General features: G+C 38.4%; 1 protein-coding gene across 1 annotated transcript in view; it reads left to right on the top strand.

Moving 5' to 3' along the window:
- LOC129656168 (calcium-activated chloride channel regulator 2-like) overlaps positions 1-20,296 on the top strand; it is a 40,595-nt gene that overhangs the window by 3,647 nt on the left and 16,652 nt on the right. Inside the window, exons 3-9 of the mRNA XM_055586909.1 lie at positions 1,653-1,803; positions 4,744-4,852; positions 6,075-6,234; positions 9,118-9,345; positions 12,234-12,464; positions 13,540-13,717; positions 14,533-14,639. Coding sequence (XP_055442884.1) covers positions 1,653-1,803; positions 4,744-4,852; positions 6,075-6,234; positions 9,118-9,345; positions 12,234-12,464; positions 13,540-13,717; positions 14,533-14,639 — 1,164 coding nt within the window. The remainder of the gene's footprint in view (positions 1-1,652; positions 1,804-4,743; positions 4,853-6,074; positions 6,235-9,117; positions 9,346-12,233; positions 12,465-13,539; positions 13,718-14,532; positions 14,640-20,296) is intronic.

Genomic DNA, 20,296 nt, shown 5'->3' with positions numbered 1-20,296 from the left:
TAATGGAGAAGACAAATAAATAACTAAAGCAAAGATGACTGAACAGAAAGAGTAAAGGAAAGAATCACTGAATCGTATACCTGCTAGATACCAATTCTTTTAATCTCATAATGTTAACCAAGCAAGCACTTAGTGAATAATCGTTATATACAGGAGCCATGTGAGGCATGACAGAGGACACAAGGAAAAGCAGTATAGTTCCTGTCCTTGTGAATCTACAGTCTAGTGTAGGTAGGAAGCAGAGGGCGGGGAAAGGGTTAGGAAAAGTAGGTAAAAACTTACTATGGCCTATAAGTAGAATATAACCCCAAAGAGCCTGAGTATTCCATTCAATGCAGAGCACTCTTTCCTTGTTGCTTCAGGACAACTTTCCAGACATAGAAATGAGGTTTTATCCTCGTGAAGACTCTTCTAGGGCAAGACTGTAGCTCTTTCACAGGTGTTGCCTTGAAAAGTCCTTGGCCTGAATTCTTACCTTTCTAAAAATAAATGTTAATTATTATAAAAATAATTCATGCTTATTGCAAAAAACAATGTAGAAATATGGAAAATGAAAACATTACCTTCCATTATTCCTCAGTGGTGTGTACATAGACACACACACACACCAGTACACATGTAGTACTTTTATAGTGATCATTACATATATATATAGACATATATATATATCCACACATTTATGAAAGTGAAAGCCACTCAGTTGTGTCTGACTGTCTGCCACCCCATGGACTATACAGTCCATGGAATTCTCCTGTCCAGAATACTAGTGGGTAGCCGTTCCCTTCTCCAGGGGATCTTCCCAACCCAGGTCTCCCACATTGCAGGTGGATTCTTTACCAGCTGAGCCACAAAGGAAGCCCATATACTTATAGGGTTATATTAAATCTATTGCTCCAAAATCAGCTTTAAAGAAATTAACCAGATACTCAACTTCTAAGAAAAAGTCTCCAGACAACCTCTAAGAGCAAGTCTTGAGACAATATATTATCTTTCTTCCTAAAAACAATGTTGTATATAAATCTGTGTTCTCTAGATGGTTATTGGAATAGATATTTATTTTTGTTTCCAACTTAAAATAATGTGTTTTATAAATAGTAATTGAAATGGTCAGGGTACAATATGAAATATAACTTCAACATAAAAATTGTTTTGTTGATCTGATTGGTTATGGGAATAAAAGGACAAGGGATCAACCTACAGAAAGTTGTTCACAAAAGGCTATACCACTTCACAGTACAGCTCTAAATGATGTGTAAATGCTCTTAAAATTTCTTTGAATATTTAAATTACATTTTACAGTGTATATAATGTCAGAATTTTACCGTGTTGACTTTTGAGAAAATTTTAATCTGGAAAATGGGTACATCAAATGACAGTAATGAAGTTCCATGGAACTCTGTTAAGTTTTTAAAATGTACACATTTTTGAAAGTGACAGATATTGGTGTTGACATTTAGTTGTGAATTCATTCTAAACTCCATCTAAAGGCATATGTTTTTAAAAATCTGTTTTTAAATTGGGATATAAACCACACAGGAAAAATGCACATATCTTAAACGTACAGTTCAATGTGTTTTAACAAATGTAGATATTAGTATCACCAATATCACTGCCAAGACACATGGTATTACCAGGCATTTCTTTTAATTTAGGCAAATGTCATAGTAACTGACTGGTATGGGGCACATGGTAATGATCCATACACCTTGCAATACAGAGGATGTGGAAAAGAGGGAAAATATATTCATTTTACATCTGAATTTCTACTAAATGATGGCTTAACAGCTGGCTATGGATCACGAGGTAAGTATGATCAATCAAGAAATAGACAATGGACAGCACTATTTATAATATTGCGCTCAGTACTGAAAGGGATTCAGAGAACCTGAAACCTGTTGGGGACTTACCATTTGGATGAGAAGATAGGCCACATGCCCATAAAAAAGATAAGAATCAAAGTGAGCCAGAAAGGGTTAAGCACCAGATTAGTGGCCCAGACAGGGAGCTCTTTAATAATGCAGCAAAGAGAGAAAGCATTTTGAGCATTTGAGCTAGAGATCCTCTCACAAGAGGATCTTCAAGGTTGAATATCATTTTGATGAGTGGAAAGGAGGGGGAGAAGAGTGGGAAGAGTATGAATAAAACTGTGGCAGCAGAAGAACCCAGGGCATATTTGAGAGAAGGAAGCAACAGACCCCACTGATGGTGCAGAGAGATTACGGGCAGTGAATAGTGGGAGAAAATGCTGAAATCCACATGGGATAGGTAATGGAGAGCCTCAAATGCCCAGATTAAGGAATCACCACTGCAGGCTTGCAAGCATAGGAATGAAACCATCCAAGCAGGGTTTTCAGAAGCTGAATGTGGCTGTGTGGATAATCTGGCTTCCTCAGATCAGTGAGGAAGAAACTGGATTAGCGAGAAAATAACTAGAAGGCCAAGCATGAGGCCATGAGACTTGAGTAAGATTGGAAGCAGGGAAATGGGAAGGACAAGAAAGATAGTAATGAAAACAAGAAAATTTTCTCTGTGCCAAGTGCTGGGCTATTTGCTTTTTAAGTGTTGTTTTATTTAATCCTAAAAACTCTAAGCAAGGATAGTCCAGAGAGTGGAAAAATATGAAATAGAGATCAGAACTGCTTCAGAGTGAAAGGCAACGGGTGTGTGTGTGGGCAGCAGCATTAAGGAATACATTAGGTTTTTGTCAGAAGTAAAAGACAGCAGTTTAAAGGGGAAATCCACAAGTCTGAGTTTAGGTGATTGAGTGTGAGGAACAGTGGACTGTGCTTGGAAAGGCCTGGACTGTGGCTGGAGAAGGATGACTGGAGTGTGACAGAGAAGTCAGTGTCATAGGTTTGGAGACCAGCATTTAGTGGATGAGATCTGAGAAAGAAACTTTGGTGAGAAAAAATCAGCAAGTCGAGGGCTAACTTTTCAATTCTTAATTTTTTGCGTTTGATTAATGTACAGTCGGAGAAGGCAATGGCAACCGATTCCAGTACTCCTGCCTGGAAAATCCCATGGATGGAGGGGCCTAGTAGGCTACAGTCCATGGGGTCGCAAAGAGTTGGACATGACTAAGCAACTTCACTTTCACTTTTCACTCTCATGCATTGGAGAAGGAAATGGCAACCCACTCCAGTGTTCTTGCCTGGAGAATCCCAGGGATGGCAGAGCCTGGTGGGCTGTCGTCTATGGGGTCGCACAGAGTCAGACACGACTGACGCTACTTAGCAGCAGTAGCAATGTACAGTAGTGCCATTCAAATGTTGCTTTTACTTTTACCCCCATTTAAATCCAAACAGATTTTATTATCCTCTGTATAACTAGCAGGAAGTAGAGCCACGCACCCCATAAAACACACTTTATAAAACACCTTATAAAAAAGGTCTTTTTTTTCCTGGTAACTATGAGGTACTGATAATCTCTGTACAAATATATGACTTCACCAGCACTTCTAAATTCCATGAGTAGGCAGACACTTTTCCTTAACACTTTCAGCTTTAGACTGTTCCCCTCCCTTCATTTGTCCCAAGGTCCCAAAATTGCACAATAGGTCACAGCCTGAGTCAACTCAGCAAACATTTCCTGCCTTCACAGATCTTAAAAGTATTCAGTAAAGAAAGTGTACTTTGGGAGGGGAGTTAATCTAGAAAATTCTAAAGAAGTCAGTTTTTTGCTGAACATTGAAAGAAATGCAAGATTTAGAGAGGTAGAGAGGAACTTATAAAGGACTTGATGCTGACAATGAGGATTTTCATGAGTAAGAGTTGGAGATAAACATGGAGAATCAGGGATATAATGAAAGAGAAAGGACCATCCAACCTGGTGAGGAGGTTCTATGATTCTTTTGGCTCCTTCCTCCCTCCCTGGCCCCAGGGTTTTAATTTTTGCTCCAGACAGAATTATCTATAGGAAAAAAAAAAAAAAAAAAGCAGCAGGCATGCCTGCATAAAACAGACTGAAAAACAGGAAAGCTTTATTTGCTTGTTTGGTGTCTTAGTCCATTTTGGTTGCTATAACAAAATATCATAGACTGAGAGGCTTACTCACAGCAGAAATTTCTCATGGTTCTGGAGACTGGAAGTCCAAGATCAAGGCACCAGCAGAACTGGTGTCTATGATGGCCCACTTCCTGGTTCACAGACAGCCATCTTCTCTCTGTGTCCTCTCGTGGCAGAAAGAAGAAGGGAACTCTCTAGGGTCTTTTGATAAGAGCACTCATCCCATTTATTAGGGCTCCAACCTCATGATCTAATAATTACTCCCAAAGGCCTTACCTTTTAACACTTTCACATTTGGGGTCAGGATTTTGACATATGAATTTGGGAGGGACATAAAAATTCAGTCCATTGAATTAAAACATTCAGTCCATTGTTTTTTTTTTTCCCCCAGAATCCTGAACTTATAGGCATGTATAAAGCTAAATAGAAATCTGTTAGGCAGCTTCATTAGGGAAATGAGAGGATATGAGATTCCTCACTACTTTCTAACAGGTGTGCAACAGGTAAATCACTGGTTTACACTTACAGCACTAAACATATTTTTATGCTCCCTGTTTTGTGGTGGTGGGAATAAAGCAGGAGATGGGAGTGGGGTGGGGAAGAGGAAAGTGGAAGGAAGAATTGCACTTCAACCATTCAGAACGAGTACATATAGTCAGCTGATGCTATATCGTCAATGATTAGCAAGGTCCATTGCTGAAATTTTAGGAACTCAAAACAAAAATTCTCCCTTCCACAGGCAGAGTGTTTGTTCATGAATGGGCCCATTTCCGTTGGGGTGTGTTTGATGAATATAACAATGAGAAACCCTTCTACATAAATGGGCAAAGTCAAATTGAAGTAACAAGGTTAGTGATTTTTCACATGTTTAAAATTCCTTGTTTATTTTTTGATTCTAAAACAGTTTATAATGGCAGCTAAAACTTAACTGACAATTTTGAAATGTTATTGTATTTTTAAAAATTTGTAAATATTTATGTGGTCAAATATCAAAACAATAGAAAAAGTTATACTCTTATATATCATGCTCCCACCACTCTCTTCACCCTATTCTCTTTCATCCCCTCTAGGTCACCCACCTTATTTGTGTTTTTTTAGGAAAATTGAAATAAATAGTAACACATAGTTTTCTTCACTTTTTTCTGTTAATTGCATAGTGTTCCACTGTATGATATACCATAATTTTTCAACCAGTCCCTTATTGTTAAACAAATGAGTTGTTCATAATGTCTGTTATTATTACAGATTGTAATTTTATATATATATGCATGACCTTCCCTGGTGACTCAGATGGTAAAGAGTCTGCCTGCAATGCAGGAGACCTGGGTTCAATCCCTGGGTCAGGAAGATCCTCTGGAGAAGGAAATGGCAACCCATTCCAGTATTCTTGCCTGGAAAATGCCATAAACAGAGGAGCCAGACAGGTTACTGTCTGTGGGATCGCAAAGAGTTGAACACAACTGAGCGACTTAACTTCACAATATTTGTTATTACTACAGGTCATAATGATATATATATTATATATATTATTTTCATTTTATACAGGCAGATCTGTGTATGTATTGAGCAGCTTCTAACAATTACCAGGTCATAGGGTAATTTCAGTTGTAACTTTGGTAGATACTGATTCTTCTCCTGAAAGTTATAGGTTTTTCATCCCATGGAAAGTATTGAGACTGTTAAATTAAGAAGGAATCCTTTATCATCATTACATGTTCACCCTCTTCTTCCTCTGATGTCCAATGGCAATGAGCTCAAAGAAGCCCTGCTTCAGGATATCACCACTCATGCTTTCCTAGGGCCTCCAAAAGTTCATGGGGATTTCCTAGTAGCTTTTGCTTCGACCTTGTTTAGCTGGGAAAGCCCTTGGCAAAACAGAGCTTCTCATCAGAATCAAATGCTTGAAAATAAAGTGGAGTGCATTTATAAATTAATGACCTTTCTTAATAGTTTTAAAAATGTTTTATGTGTATCTAGCAATCTACAATCCTTAAAACAAATTATTTTATGAGCCAATGAAAAGGAAACATAAGTTTTTATAAAACAAACCAATTTCTCTTACTACTTTAGGTGTTCATCTGACATCGCAGGCATTTTTGTGTGTGAGAAAGGTCCCTGCCCCCAAGAAAACTGTATCATTAGCAAGATTTTCCAAGAAGGATGCATGTTTATATACAATAGCACCCAAAATGCAACTTCATCGATAATGTTCATGCAAAGTTTATCTTCTGTAAGTATGATCTTAGAATGACAAACTCCTACAAGACCCCACCTTTTCCCAAGATAGACTGATATGTTTTAAGTATTTAAACAACAAGGTAATTAAGATTCACTACATTTTAAATCTTGGGGAACCTTAGGATTAATCTAGTTTTTATTTTACAGATTAAAAAAAACACCTCAGCATCCCCCTCACCCCACACACACAATCCAAGGTGATCAGTAAAAACAGATTCCTTTATAAAAGTGATTATTCACTCTCCAGGGAAGACGGTTTAACAAGGAGAATCCTGGAGTCTTCAAAATTTTCTTGTACAGTGGTTCTCCTGTATCCTTTTATGGGAAAGTATACCAGGGGTTAATGGCAGAGATGTAATTTATGATTATATTTCTCACATTTGAGATAGAAAACCATTTTTATTTATATGGAATTCCCTAATTCTCTTTCCCTCATTTTGCATATTCTAGAACTTGAAAAGTCTATTGTTACCAAGGGAAGTCAACTAACCCTTAGCTTTACAGGTTCAAAAACTCAATCTTGTCAGCATTCCCCACTAATTGACAAGAAACTTGTGTGGGAATCCAGAACACATTTTTAATATTATTATTTAAAAAGAATACTCTGTCATGGAGATCTGACATTTGCATCTTCTAGTCAGTTCATTTTCTATTTGAAGGAACCATCATGGAATAGCCAAATTCCACCCAGAGGCCTGCTTTGACTTTGAGAGTGTGAAATCAGAAAGGAGGGAGTTAGGAGATTCAGAGATTTAGTTCCATCAGCCTTCATAACCTGATACATTTTCCCAACTTCATCATCTCTGTGAGTCACTTCCTCTCCAACAGGCTGGGAACACTATGGGCAGTGTTCTGGTGAAGTTTTCTGTCTCTGTGGCTGACCCAATGTTCCTTGGATTGACACATTCATTTTTTCAGATAGATTTTTTTTTTCTTTTTTCCCCTTCAGTCCAATTTTAGTCAAGGCTAAGAGTCATTCTGTAACTTTAAGGTGACTTTTCATATTTCTTATCCAATTCATTATAGTTTTAATTTACAGTTTCAATATCTGAAGCCAAGCTAATTCCATGTTATTTAATGCACATTGTTTGTGGTTAGTATTCTCTTTGTGATCATTTGAAAGCCCTACTCATTAATATCATCAGAAAAGTTTCACCATCTCCTAACCATAGTCATGAAATTTAAAGAGTTAAAAATTAACAACAACAAAGGTTCTATCTTTCTTCCCATCCTACTAAGAAACTCGTGTCTTTACGCAATTGTTAACTTTTTTAAACTTAAGCTCATTTTCCAAACTCTTAGACTCAAGATTAGAGAGTCTATAAGATTTCTAATTTTAAATTCCATATATATGCATTAGTATCCTGTATTGGTGTTTTTCTTTCTGGCTTACTTCACTCTGTACAATAGGCTCCAGTTTCATCCACTCATTCAAACTGACTCAAATGTATTCTTTTTAATGGCTGAGTAATACTTGTGTATATGTACCACAGCTTTCTTATCCATTCATCTGCTGATGGACATCTAGGTTGCTTCCATGTCCTGGCTATTATAAACAGGGCTGCGATGAACATTGGGGTACACGTTGTCTCTTTCAATTCTGGTTTCCTCAGTGTGTATGCCCAGCAGTGGGATTGCTGGACCATAAGGCAGATCTATCTCCAGTTTTTTAAGGAATCTCCACACTGTTCTCCATAGTGGCTGTACTAGTTTGCATTCCCACCAACAGTGGAAGAGGGTTCCCTTTTCTCCACACCCTCTCCAGCATTTATTGCTTGTAGACTTTTGGATCGCAGCCATTCTGACTGGCGTGAAATGGTACCTCATAGTAGTTTTGATTTGCATTTCTCTGATAATGAGTGATGTTGATGTATAGAACAGTCTTTTGGACTCTGTGGGAGAGGGAGAGAGTGGGATGATTTGGGAGAATGGCATTGAAACATGTATAATATCATATATGAAATGAGTCGCCAGTCCAGGTTCGATGCATGATACCGGATGCTTGGGGCTGGGGCACTGGGACGACCCAGAGGGATGGTATGGGGAGGGAGGAGGGAGGAGGGTTCAGGATGGGGAACACATGTATACCTGTGGCGGATTCATGTTGATATATGGCAAAACCAATACAATATTGTAAAGTTAAAAAATAAAATAAAACATAAAAATGAACAAACAAAAAAAAAGATTTCTAATTTTAGCTCTAAGCTTCCATGGCTCTATTTGCAGGACGCATCTACTCTTCATAGGAATATAGCCACTGGGAAGTCGATAACACATTACTTTGGAATGCAAATCATGCCTTTAAAAGGAGTACTGCCATAGGTTTAGTATTTTTACATGAATTATGGCCATATCTCCAAATGAGGGGAAGATCAGGAAATAGATTTCAGTTGCTTTTCTCATTATCTTATTCTTACATAGATCAGTATTTGAACTAGCTTAATATATGTTGACTGATCAATAGATAGGGATACAGTGGTTTAAATATGATTTCAAGGAATAGCTGACCAAGATAACATCTCCTGGGGTGTTTTCTTTAACACATTATCATGCTAAGGAATGAGAATTGGGTTTTATTTTTTTTAAGACTAAGTTATTTATACATGGTCTACTCTCTCTGTTATCTAAGGGCAAGTAAAATTTAATAGAGATTGACCACAATACCTCAAGGGTGCTAGTGTTTGAAGCAAAGGGTGTCAAGGTTTATTTTTGAAATGGCATCTTGAAGTAAGATGGACATTGCTGTAGCACTTCTAATTTCTCGTGTTTCAGCTCACCTTTCCTTTTACTTTAAGTTGTCTGAGAATGAGAAGTATGTCTAGTATGAGATGAGTATTTTTATTTTCTAAGTACTTTTATTTTGTTCTTTTTCTAGGTGGTTGAATTCTGTAATGCAAGTACCCACAACCAAGAAGCTCCAAACATGCAGAACCAAATGTGCAGCCTCAGAAGTGTCTGGGATGTAATCACAGACTCTGACGACTTTGTAAACAGTCTTCCCATGAACGGGATGGAGCTTCCACCTCCTCCCACTTTCTCTCTTGTACAGGCTGGTGACAGAGTGGTTTGTTTAGTGCTGGATGTGTCCAGCAAGATGGCAGAGGTAACAGCTGAACCAAAATGGTTATAAACCATTCATCCCTTTTTTCTATCAGTTTCTAATTTCTTTTCTTTTCAGAGGGTAAGGGAAAGGAAAGGTGAGGGCAAACGTTTGGAATATTTATGGGCATCATCTCTTCTTGCGCATGAGAAAAGCAGATTCAGAATGTGGCCCAGAAATTGAGATAATGCAGATAAATAAAATGCACAAGTAATTTCCAGCCCTTATATTTGCTATTAATTGCAATCTTTTCCAACAAAAACCCTCTATAAAACTCTGACATGTAACTGAAGGCTTCTTTGTGACCACATTCCACTCACTGGTAAACACCCTTCCTGAGGCAATAGACTGAGTTTTCAGTTAAATGTGCATATCCACTACATGTATATTTTCTATGTCATTGTGTACAGAGAACTATATCTCAGTCATCTCTAACCTAGCAGCCTTCCAGAAACCCACTCTCCAAAGCTCCATAATTCCTAGGCAGTATTAGACATTTCAAAGTGAAAGTCGCTCAGTCGTGTCCGACTCTTTGCAGCCCCATGGACTATACAGTCCATGGAATTCTCCAGGCCAGAATACTGCAGTGGGTAGCCTTTCCCTTCTCCAGGGCACTTCCCAACCCAGGGATCGAACCCAGGGTTCCCACATTGCAGGTGGATTCTTTACCAGCTAAGCCACAAGGGAAGCCCAAGAATACTGGAATGGGTAGCCTATCCCTTCTCCAGTGGATCTTTCTGACCCAGGAATCAAACTGGGGTCTCCTGCATTGCAGGCAGATTCTTTACCAACTGAGCTATCAGGGAAGCCCATTAGAGGTTTTGTCTTTGGAATCAGGCAGATGTGCTTTGAGTCCTGGCTCCTTCACTTACTGTCTGTGTAATCAAGAGCAAATAACCTCTCTGGAAGCTCAGTTTTCTCAACTGGTAAAACAGAGACAACAATACCTATTTCATTGTTGGGACAGAGCCAGTTCATACTGACTCACAGGAGTCAACTGTTAAATTTTTAGGAAATTTGCAAGTTGTAAATGCAGCCATTATTAAAAATTAAACTATGTAGACTTATAATGAAATAAAATATTGAAATAAGCATAATAAATGCTCAAAATTCAATAGTTCCTAATTATTTTTCTACTATTTTTACTGCTTTGCATTGCCTGCAAATTGAAAATTATATGAAATTCAAATTTTAGCATCCATAGTAAAATTTTATTGGATGAGAGCAACACTCATTTGTTTACATATTATCCATGGCTGCTTTAGTACTAAAATAGCAGAGTTGAGTAGTTGCTGAAGGTAATATATGTCCCACCCAGCCTAAAATGTTTATTATCAGATCCTTTATAGAAAATGTCTGCTGATCCCAGATACAGGCTCTTGAGGTTCTTTCTGGTCTATACTATCTCTATGTCTGCTCTTGCATATCTCTTCCCAACTGTGCACTCAGTGACATCAGGTTGACAACTTAAACCAGTCACAGTGGGGATATTTTACCCCACAGAAACTGCAACAAACCCAGGATTTCCCCCTTCTCTCTTTTGACCAGAAAGCCATTTTTTAGCATTTACCAGAACACTACTACTTCATAGGATTGTTGAGAGGATAATGAGATAGTTGATATGAAGTTTTTGGTTTATAAGTGGCAACTGTTATTTTATTATAGTATTGAATACTTTAAGGAAGAGTTTATCCTCTTGCATTTTCTGAATCAGTTGTTTTGGAAATCTGGGTTCGATCCCTGGGCTGGGAAGATCCCCTGGAGAAAGGAATGGCTACCCACTCAGATATGGAGGCTGGTAACACAAGAGTAATTAAAGAGAGCTTCAAGTTTCTGGCTTCACTAGTTATAAGTAGAGGTCATGACTATGATATTAGCAATAGCTACTATTTACTGAATGCTTACTATGTATCCATTTTGCAGATAAGAAAACTGCAGCTAAAAAGGATAAGTAATTTCTCTATGGTCACACTATTAGTAAAAGTCGAAGGCATATTCAGAGTCCTTGTTTTATCCACTCCACCAGTTTACCTCTCAATATTGAAAGAAACAATATTTGGGAAGGAGGGTAATGAATTCAACGTGTATAGATTCTGAAACGCCTATGGCATGTTAAATTAGTGCTATTTCCTAAGCAGTGTGAAAAGCAGGTCCAGATGTTAAGGGAGATGTGTAGTTTGGAGACAGAGACCAGAATCATAACTGAACAGTTGGTCTCTGAGCTCGGCTTGTTGCTCCTGCAGCCTCCAAGACAAGTGACCCTAGTGAATTTATCACTAGTATCACCTGCCCAAACGCAGTCAGTAATATTAGTATTACTTTATACTTAGTATTTCAAGGTGTAACTATTGTCATATACATACCTCAGTTGATCCTCATGGTAATTCTACTTTAATAAGTAAGAAAGAATATTATTCCTCCAATTTACAGATGGGATGCCCAGTCTAAGATAAACATGGTAACAGAGGGTAGTGCTGGAACAGATGCCTGACTGCTGTTCCTTTCTGCCGTAAGGTCTTTGCAATGTTTCCTCTTACTCAGGATGAATTTTCAAAGAAGAAATTACAAACCAAGTCTCTATTGGTTCTACAGATCTTTGAATTCGGATAGGAGAAAAACAGTGGATATAAGTGTTCTTAGGGAATGGTAAAGTATGAACAGCATCTTGGAGGCAAAGTTCCAAATCACACCACCCTCCCTGAAAAGCATTCATTTTTGAGCCTGCAATATCAAACAATATTCTAGCATCATATCAATCTTTACAGCTCAAAAATCATAATCTGACATCTCTAAAAAAATTAGCAGAGATATTTGCTAATTGAATTACTAAGTTATACTTTTGTCTACCAACCAAATGTAATTATCTGTCTTTTTTCCTTTTTGAAACATAGGCTGACAGACTCCTTCAACTTCAACAAGCAGCAGAATTTTACTTGATGCAGATTGTTGAGATTCATACCTTTGTGGGCATTGCCAGTTTTCATAGCAAAGGGGAGATCAGAGCCCAGCTACACCAAATTAACAATGATGATGACCGAAAGTTGCTGGTTTCATATCTGCCTGTCGCCGTGTCAGCTGAAGCAGAAACCAGTGTTTGCTCAGGGCTGAAGAAAGGATTTGAGGTACAGTAGAGCACCCTAAGCCTCGGATCACCATCACTTTCCTTTCTCTCACTTCATATCTGAGATTGCTTCTGATTTGGGGAAATCTGTTGCAATGTCATCACAGTGTCAAATATAGGAAAATAATAATGGATTACCTTCAAGATCAGGAACCACAACTTTCTCATCACTTAATCCCCTGCACCTAGTAAAAGGCATATAACATTAAATAGTTGCTTCAGAAATGTTTGCTGAAACAATGAGTAAATAAATGAATACAATGGTCAAGGTTGGGACATCAGCATCATCTGAATAATTTCTAACACTGTCCCTATCTATTCTGGGACTGTGGCCATTGTTATCCTTGGATTTTCCAAACAAAATCAGCATGTCTGGCTCATGCCTACAGTCATACTAGAACTTAAGCATATGAATATCAATTAAAGTCAGAGGTATGTTTCAAGAATAACAGAGTTCATCTAAATCACCATAAGTTTGGATTTGACACTGAGGATACAACCATTTGTTAAACATCTAGTAGCAAGCAGAACAAAATTGCAATTGTTGCTGCTCACAGGTAAGTGTTTCTCCACCTTGGCCTCCCATCAAAATCACCTGGGGATACAAAACTTCTGATATCTTGGTCTCACTCCGAGAGATTCTGTTTTAATTTGTTTTGGGTATGATCAGGCCATTAAAAATTTTAAAGTTCTCATCTTATTTTAATGTATAGCCACTGCTCTAGGTCCTTTTATTGGCCACTTATTGGATCTCAGAAGCAAAGATCTCACATTATAATGTTCTCCCATATCCTCTACGATGGACACCGTTCTAAACTAGGGCATCTCATAGTGATTTGAACAGGAAGAAGCCCTATCCATGAGTAAGCTGACAATGGTGTGTAGGGTGGCAGGGGCTCTGATGGGGTGAGGTAAGGACTGAGCACAGATGGGCATGGAGAGTGCAGGGAGCTGTGGAGGACCTGGAAGAGGAAGAAGCCCCACTTATGGGGAATTTGCAATGAAAGTGAATTCTTCTGCCTAGTAAGGCAATCTGAATTACATCTCCTCCTAAATGACTGATACCCTGTGTTCAGGTGGTTGAAAAACTGAATGGAAAAGCCTTTGGCTCTGTGATGATATTAGTGACTAGTGGAGATGATGAGCGTATCAGCAACTGCTTCCTCACTGCTCTCAGCAGTGGCTCAACTATCCACACCATTGCCCTGGGTTCATCTACGGTCAAAAACCTGGAGGAACTGTCACATCTTACAGGTAAGTAAATCCCTGGGAACATATGCTAGAGAACTTCCTTTCAACTTGAATATTCCAAGAACAGCCATGAAATGCATATAATGTGAACAAAATACAGGGCTTAATTGAAAGAAAAAAATATAAAGAGTTTTCTTACAAAAAAACACAATTCAGTGCTAAATTCTGTCAAAAATTTGCTGACTTTTTTGTACTTTCCTTAGAAACTGCCAATTATATACATCTAATGAAAATATTATTACTACTTCTTTGTTAAACCAACCTGAGTATGTATAATCATGGGGCTAAAAGTATGTTTGAATGTACTAACTTCTATGATAAGATCACATGCAGTATTAAACATACATCTTTTTGTTTTAAATGAGGCATAAGATAATTTTATCATATATTCAATAAAAAAGGAGTATGCTAACTTGAAAATTAGGTTTTATTGAATTATGTTTGAAAATAATGTTTTCAGAATGTAAATGTAAACATATAGTGATATAAATAGATAGCAATTAACCTAGATTGTTTATGAATTATATTCATTAAATATTTATTGAATTCAATAAATATTTATTGAGTTTTTATTGCATATTGGATAGAGCTCTAGACCCTACAATTGCAGCCATTAATAGAAGAGACAAAGCCACCTGCCTCAGCCATCCACTCACCACATGATTGTACAGGATACCTTGTATAGAAAGCCAAACACAGCTCCTGTTTTCCCCAAACTCACCCTCTTAAGCAAAGGAAGTTTGTTAGGAAAGGCCTATCAGTTTATCTTTTGTATTACTTTACATTTTAACAGCTAACATCCCACTTGTGTGTTTCAGGAGGTTTAAGGTTCTTTGTTCCAGATAAATCCAATTCCAATAGCATGATTGATGCTTTCAGTAGAATTTCCTCAGGAACCGGAGACATTTTTCAACAACACATTCAGGTCAGAATTTCCTCAGTATTTTATTTACAGATGGGTGGAAGAGGAGCAAGAAAAATAGATGAATTGTGCTGACTGCCTCACTAACCTTATTTGAATATGTAACAGTCCTTGTTAAATTAAAAGAAGGCTTTTAATGAGCTTCTTGACATCACTAGAGCCAGCCTCCATCTTTATCTGATGTCTATACTCCTCAGACCTACAAGTCATCTCACAGATGGTGAATGAACCTCTCAAGTCAATGGCTTGATGGGAGCAATGAAGTCAGTAAAATATTCTAAGAAAACATTTAACATGAAGATTATGTGTACACAGTAAAAGCAATGATCACAATTCTATCATTAGATGTGGAAAAAGATGAATTTTAAATGACAATATATATTTTAGATTAGGGTACAATTTGCTCTCCTGAATAATCTTTCTACCTTTGATTTTCTCTTTAACAATATGAAATAAAAACAAATATTCAAGAAAGTAAAAGAAAAAAATTAACAAAACATTGTTCATATGACTCAAATTAGTTTCCAGACTTGGCCACCTCTCCCCCATTCTTTACATGTCATTAGCCCCATTAGACTATGGGCAGAAACTATATCTAATCCCTTTCAACAGTACAGCATGCAGCACAGAGTGTGTTTGGCACAGGAGTCAGCAACCAGGTACACTTGTGAAATTGGTTTGGACACATAACCTAAAATGTCTTTGCTGTTCAGATCAGATCAGTCACTCAACGTGTCCGACTCTTTGCGACCCCATGAATCGCAGCACTCCAGGCCTCCCTGTCCATCACCAACTCCCAGAGTTCACTCAGACTTATGTCCATCGAGTCAGTGATGCCATCCAGCCATCTCATCCTCTGTCGTCCCCTTCTCCTCTTGCCCCCAATCCCTCCCAGCATCAAAGTCTTTTCCAATGAGTCAACTCTTCCCATGAGGTGGCCAAAGAACTGGAGTTTCAGCTTTAGCATCATTCCATCCAAAGAAATCCCAGGGCTCATCTCCTTCAGAATGGACTGGTTGGATCTCCTTGCAGTCCAAGGGACTCTCAAGAGTCTTCTCCAACACCACAGTTCAAAAGCATCAATTCTTCAGCGCTCAGCCTTCTTCACAGTCCAACTCTCACATCCATACATGACCACAGGAAAAACCATAGCCTTGACTAGACGAAACTTTGTTGGCAAAGTAATGTCTCTGCTTTTGAATATGGTATCTAGGTTGGTCATAACTTTCCTTCCAAGGAGTAAGTGTCTTTTAATTTCATGGCTGCAGTCACCATCTGTAGTGATTTTGGAGCCCAGAAAAATAAAGTCTAACACTGTTTCCACTGTTTACCCATCTATTTCCCATGAAGTGATAAGACCGGATGCCATGATCTTCATTTTCTGAACGTTGAGCTTTAAGCCAACTTTTTCACTCTCCTCTTTCACTTTCATCAAGAGGCTTTTTAGTTCCTCTTCACTTTCTGCCATAAGGGTGGTGTCATCTGCATATCTGAGGTTATTGATATTTCTCCCGGCAATCTTGATGCCAGCTTGTGTTTCTTCCAGTCCAGCGTTTCTCATGAGGTACTCTGCATATAAGTTAAATAAGCAGGGTGACAATATACAGCCTTGATGTACTCCTTTTCCTATTAGGAACCAGTCTGTTGTTCCATGTCCAGTTCTAACTGTTGCTTCCTGACCTGCATACAAATTTCTCAAGAGGCAGATCAGGTGGTCTGGTATTCCCATCTCTTTCAGAATTTTCCACAGTTTATTGTGATCCACACAGTCAAAGGCTTTGGCATAGTCAATAACGTAGAAATAGATGTTTTTCTGGAGCTCTCTTGCTTTTTCCATGATCCATCGGATGTTGGCAATTTGATCTCTGGTTCCTCTGCCTTTTCTAAAACCAGCTTGAACATCAGGAAGTTCACAGTTCACATATTGCTGAAGCCTGGCTTGGAGAATTTTGAGCATTACTTTAATAGCGTGTGAGATGAGTGCAATTGTGCGGTAGTTTGAGCATTCTTTGGCATTGCCTTTCTTTGGGATTGGAATGAAAACTGACCTTTTCCAGTCCTGTGGCCACTGCTGAGTTGTCCACATTTGCTGGCATATTGAGTGCAGCACTTTCACAGCATCATCTTTCAGGATTTGGAATAGCTCAACAGGAATTCCATCACCTCCACTAGCTTTGTTCGTAGTGATGCTTTCTAAGGCCCACTTGACTTCACATTCCAGGAAGCCTGGCTCTAGGTCAGTGATCACACCATCGTGATTATCTGGGTCGTGAAGATCTTTTTTGTACAGTTCTTCTGTGTATTCTTGCCATTTCTTCTTAATATCTTCTGCTTCTGTTAGGACCATACCATTTCTGTCCTTTATGGAGCCCATCTTTGCATGAAATGTTCCTTTGGTATCTCTGATTTTCTTGAAGAGATCCCTAGTCTTTCCCATTCTGTTGTTTTCCTCTATTTCTTGGCATTGATCACTGAAGAAGGCTTTCTTATCTCTTCTTGCTATTCTTTGGAACTCTGCATTCAGAGTTCAGTTCTTTTTTCCTTTGAGTTTCACTTCTCTTTTCACAGCTATTTGTAAGGCCTCCCCAGACAGCCATTTTGCTTTTTTGCATTTCTTTTCCATGGGGATGGTCTTGATCCCTGTCTCCTGTACAGTGTCATGAACATCATTCCATAGATCATCAGGCACTCTATCTATCAGATCTGGGCCCTTAAATCTATTTCTCACTTACACTGTATAATCATAAGGGATTTGATTTAGGTCATACCTGAATAGTCTAGTGGTTTTCCCTACTTTCTTCAATTTAAGTCTGAATTTGGCAATAAGGAGTTCATGGTGTGAGCCACAGTCAGCTCCTGGTCTTGTTTTTGCTGAATGTATAGAGCTTCTCCATCTTTGGCTGCAAAGAATATAATCAATCTGATTTCAGTGTTGACCATCTGGTGATGTCCATGTATAGAGTCTTCTCTTGTGTTGTTGGAAGAGGGTGTTTGTTACGTCCAGTGCATTTTCTTGGCAAAACGCTATTAGTCTTTGCCCTGCTTCATTCTGTATTCCAAGGCCAAATTTGCCTGTTACTGCAGGTGTTTCTTGACTTCCTACTTTTGCATTCCAGTCCCCTATAATGAAAAGGACATCTTTTTTGGGTGTTAGTTCTAAAAGGTCTTGTAGGTCTTCATAGAACTGTTCAAGTCTTTGCTGTTATTCACCAATAAAATTTTATGCTCTTCACAAGTCTGAGCAACTTTACAGTGTTGCTAATGTATTTATTTATAAATATAATTTTTCAAAGTTATGTATAGATTTGTATCCTTTGTGAATGCACAGCAATGAAATGAAGAGGATCTGGTGTCAGCCAGCCTGGGCTCTATGCATGTTTCACCTCCTTGCTGTGTGGCAGCTTCATTCCCTGTCTCAATGATTTCATCTATGAAATGTGAGTGAGAACAGCACTCATCTCAGAGGGCTTGTTATGCCCTCTGAGGACAATGTGAACAATATGAACACATGAACAATGTTTTGTTAAATTTTTGCATTTACTTTTTAAAGCATTTTTTAAATTTCATATTATTAAAGAGAAAATCAAAGTTAGGAAGATTTTTTTCAGGAAAATCAAATGTAGGAAGATTTTTTTCAGGATGAGCCTCTTATCCTCTTACATCAGAGGGCAGACAGAATGAAAACCACAATCACGGAAAACTAACCAAACTGATCACATGGACCACAGCCTTGTGTAACTCAATGAAACTATAAGCCATCCATGTAGGGCCACCCAAGACAGACGGGTCATGGTAGAGAGTTCTGACAAAACGTGGTCCACTGGAGAAGGGAATGGCAAACCACTTAAGCGTTCTTGCCTTAAGAACCCCATGAATAGTATGAAAAGGCAAAAAGATAGGAGGACACTCAAAGATGAACTCCTCAGGTCAGTAGGTGCCCGATGTGCTACTGGAGAACTGCAGAGAAATAACTCCAGAAGGAATGAAGGTGCTGAGCCAAAGTGGAAACAACTCCCAGTTGTGGATGTGACTGGTGATGGAAGTAAAGTCCAATGCTGTAAAGAGCAATATTGCAAATGAACCTGGAATGTTAAGTCCATGAATAAAGGTAAATTGAAAGTGGTCAAACAGTATATGGTAAGAGTGAACATTGACAGTTTAGTAATCAGTGAACTAAAACAGACCAGAATGGGCAAATTTAACTCAGCTGACCATTATAGCTACTACTATGGGCAAGAATCCCTTAGGAAAAGTGAAGTACCTGTCATAGTCAACAAAAGAGTCCAAAATGCAGCACTTGGATGCAATCTCAAAAACGATAGAATGATTTCTGTTCATTTCCAAGGTAAACTATTCAAAATCACAATAATCCAAGTCTATGCCTAACCACTACTGCCTAAGTAACTGAAGTTGAACTATGCTATGAGGACCTACAAGACCTTATAGAACTAACACCAAAAAGAGATGTCCTTTTCATCATAGGGGAGTGGAAGGGAAAAGTAGGAAGTCAAGAGATACCCGGAGTAACTGGCAAGTTCGGCCTTGGATTAAAAAATGAAGTAGGGCAAAGGCTAACAGAGTTTTGCCAAGAGAATGCACTGGCCATAGCAAACACCCTCTTCCAACAACACAAGAGACAACTCTACACATAGACATCACCAGATGGTCAACACCGAAATCAGATTGATTATATTCTTTGCAGCCAAAGATGGAGAAGCTCTATACAGTCAGCAAAACAATACCAGGAGCTGACTGTGACTCAGATCATGAACTCCTATTGCCAAACTCAGACTGAAATTGAAGAAAGTAGGGAAAATACCTAGACCATTCATGTATGACCTAAATCAAATCCCTTACATTTATACAGTGGAAGTGAGAAATAGATTTAAGGGACTAGATCTTATAGACAGAGTGCCTGAAGAAATAAGGATGGAGTTTCATGACATTGTAAAGGAGGCAGTGATCAAAACCATCCCCAAGAAAAAGAAATGAAAAAGGCAAAATGGTTGTCTGAGGAGGCCTTACAAACAGCTAAGAAAAGAAGAGAAGCAAAAGGCAAAAGAGAAAAGAAAAGATACACACATCTGAAAGCAGAGTTCCAAAGAATAGCAAGGCGAGATAAGAAAGCCTTCCTCAGTTATCAATGCAAAGAAATAGAGGAAAACAATAGAATAGGAAAGACTAAGACAAAAGACTAAAACAGTAGAATGGGAAGACAAAGATCTCTTCAAAAAAATTAGAGATACCAAGGGAACATTTCATGCAAAGATGGGGACAATAAAGGACAGAAATGGTATGGACCTAACAGAAGCAGAAGATATTAAGAAGAGGTGGCAACAATACACAGAAGAACTGTACAAAAAAAATCTTAATGACTCAGATAACCACGATGGTGTGATCACTCACCTAGAGCCAGACATCCTGGAATGTGAAGTCAAGTGGGCCTTAGAAAGCATCACTACGAACAAAGCTAGTGGACGTGATGAAATTCCTGCTGGGCTATTTCAAATCCTAAAAGATGATGCTGTGAAAGTGCTGTGCACAATATGCCAGCAAATATGGAAAACTCAGCAGTGGCAACAGGACTGGAAAAAGTCAGTCAGTTTTCATTCCAATCCCAAAGAAAGGTAATGCCAAAGAATGTTCAAACTACCACACAA

Source organism: Bubalus kerabau, chromosome 6 (genome assembly GCF_029407905.1).
Source record: "Bubalus kerabau isolate K-KA32 ecotype Philippines breed swamp buffalo chromosome 6, PCC_UOA_SB_1v2, whole genome shotgun sequence".
Lineage (NCBI taxonomy): Eukaryota > Metazoa > Chordata > Mammalia > Artiodactyla > Bovidae > Bubalus > Bubalus kerabau.
Note: the sequence above shows the minus strand (reverse complement) of the source record. Positions and strands in the feature narration are given on the sequence as shown.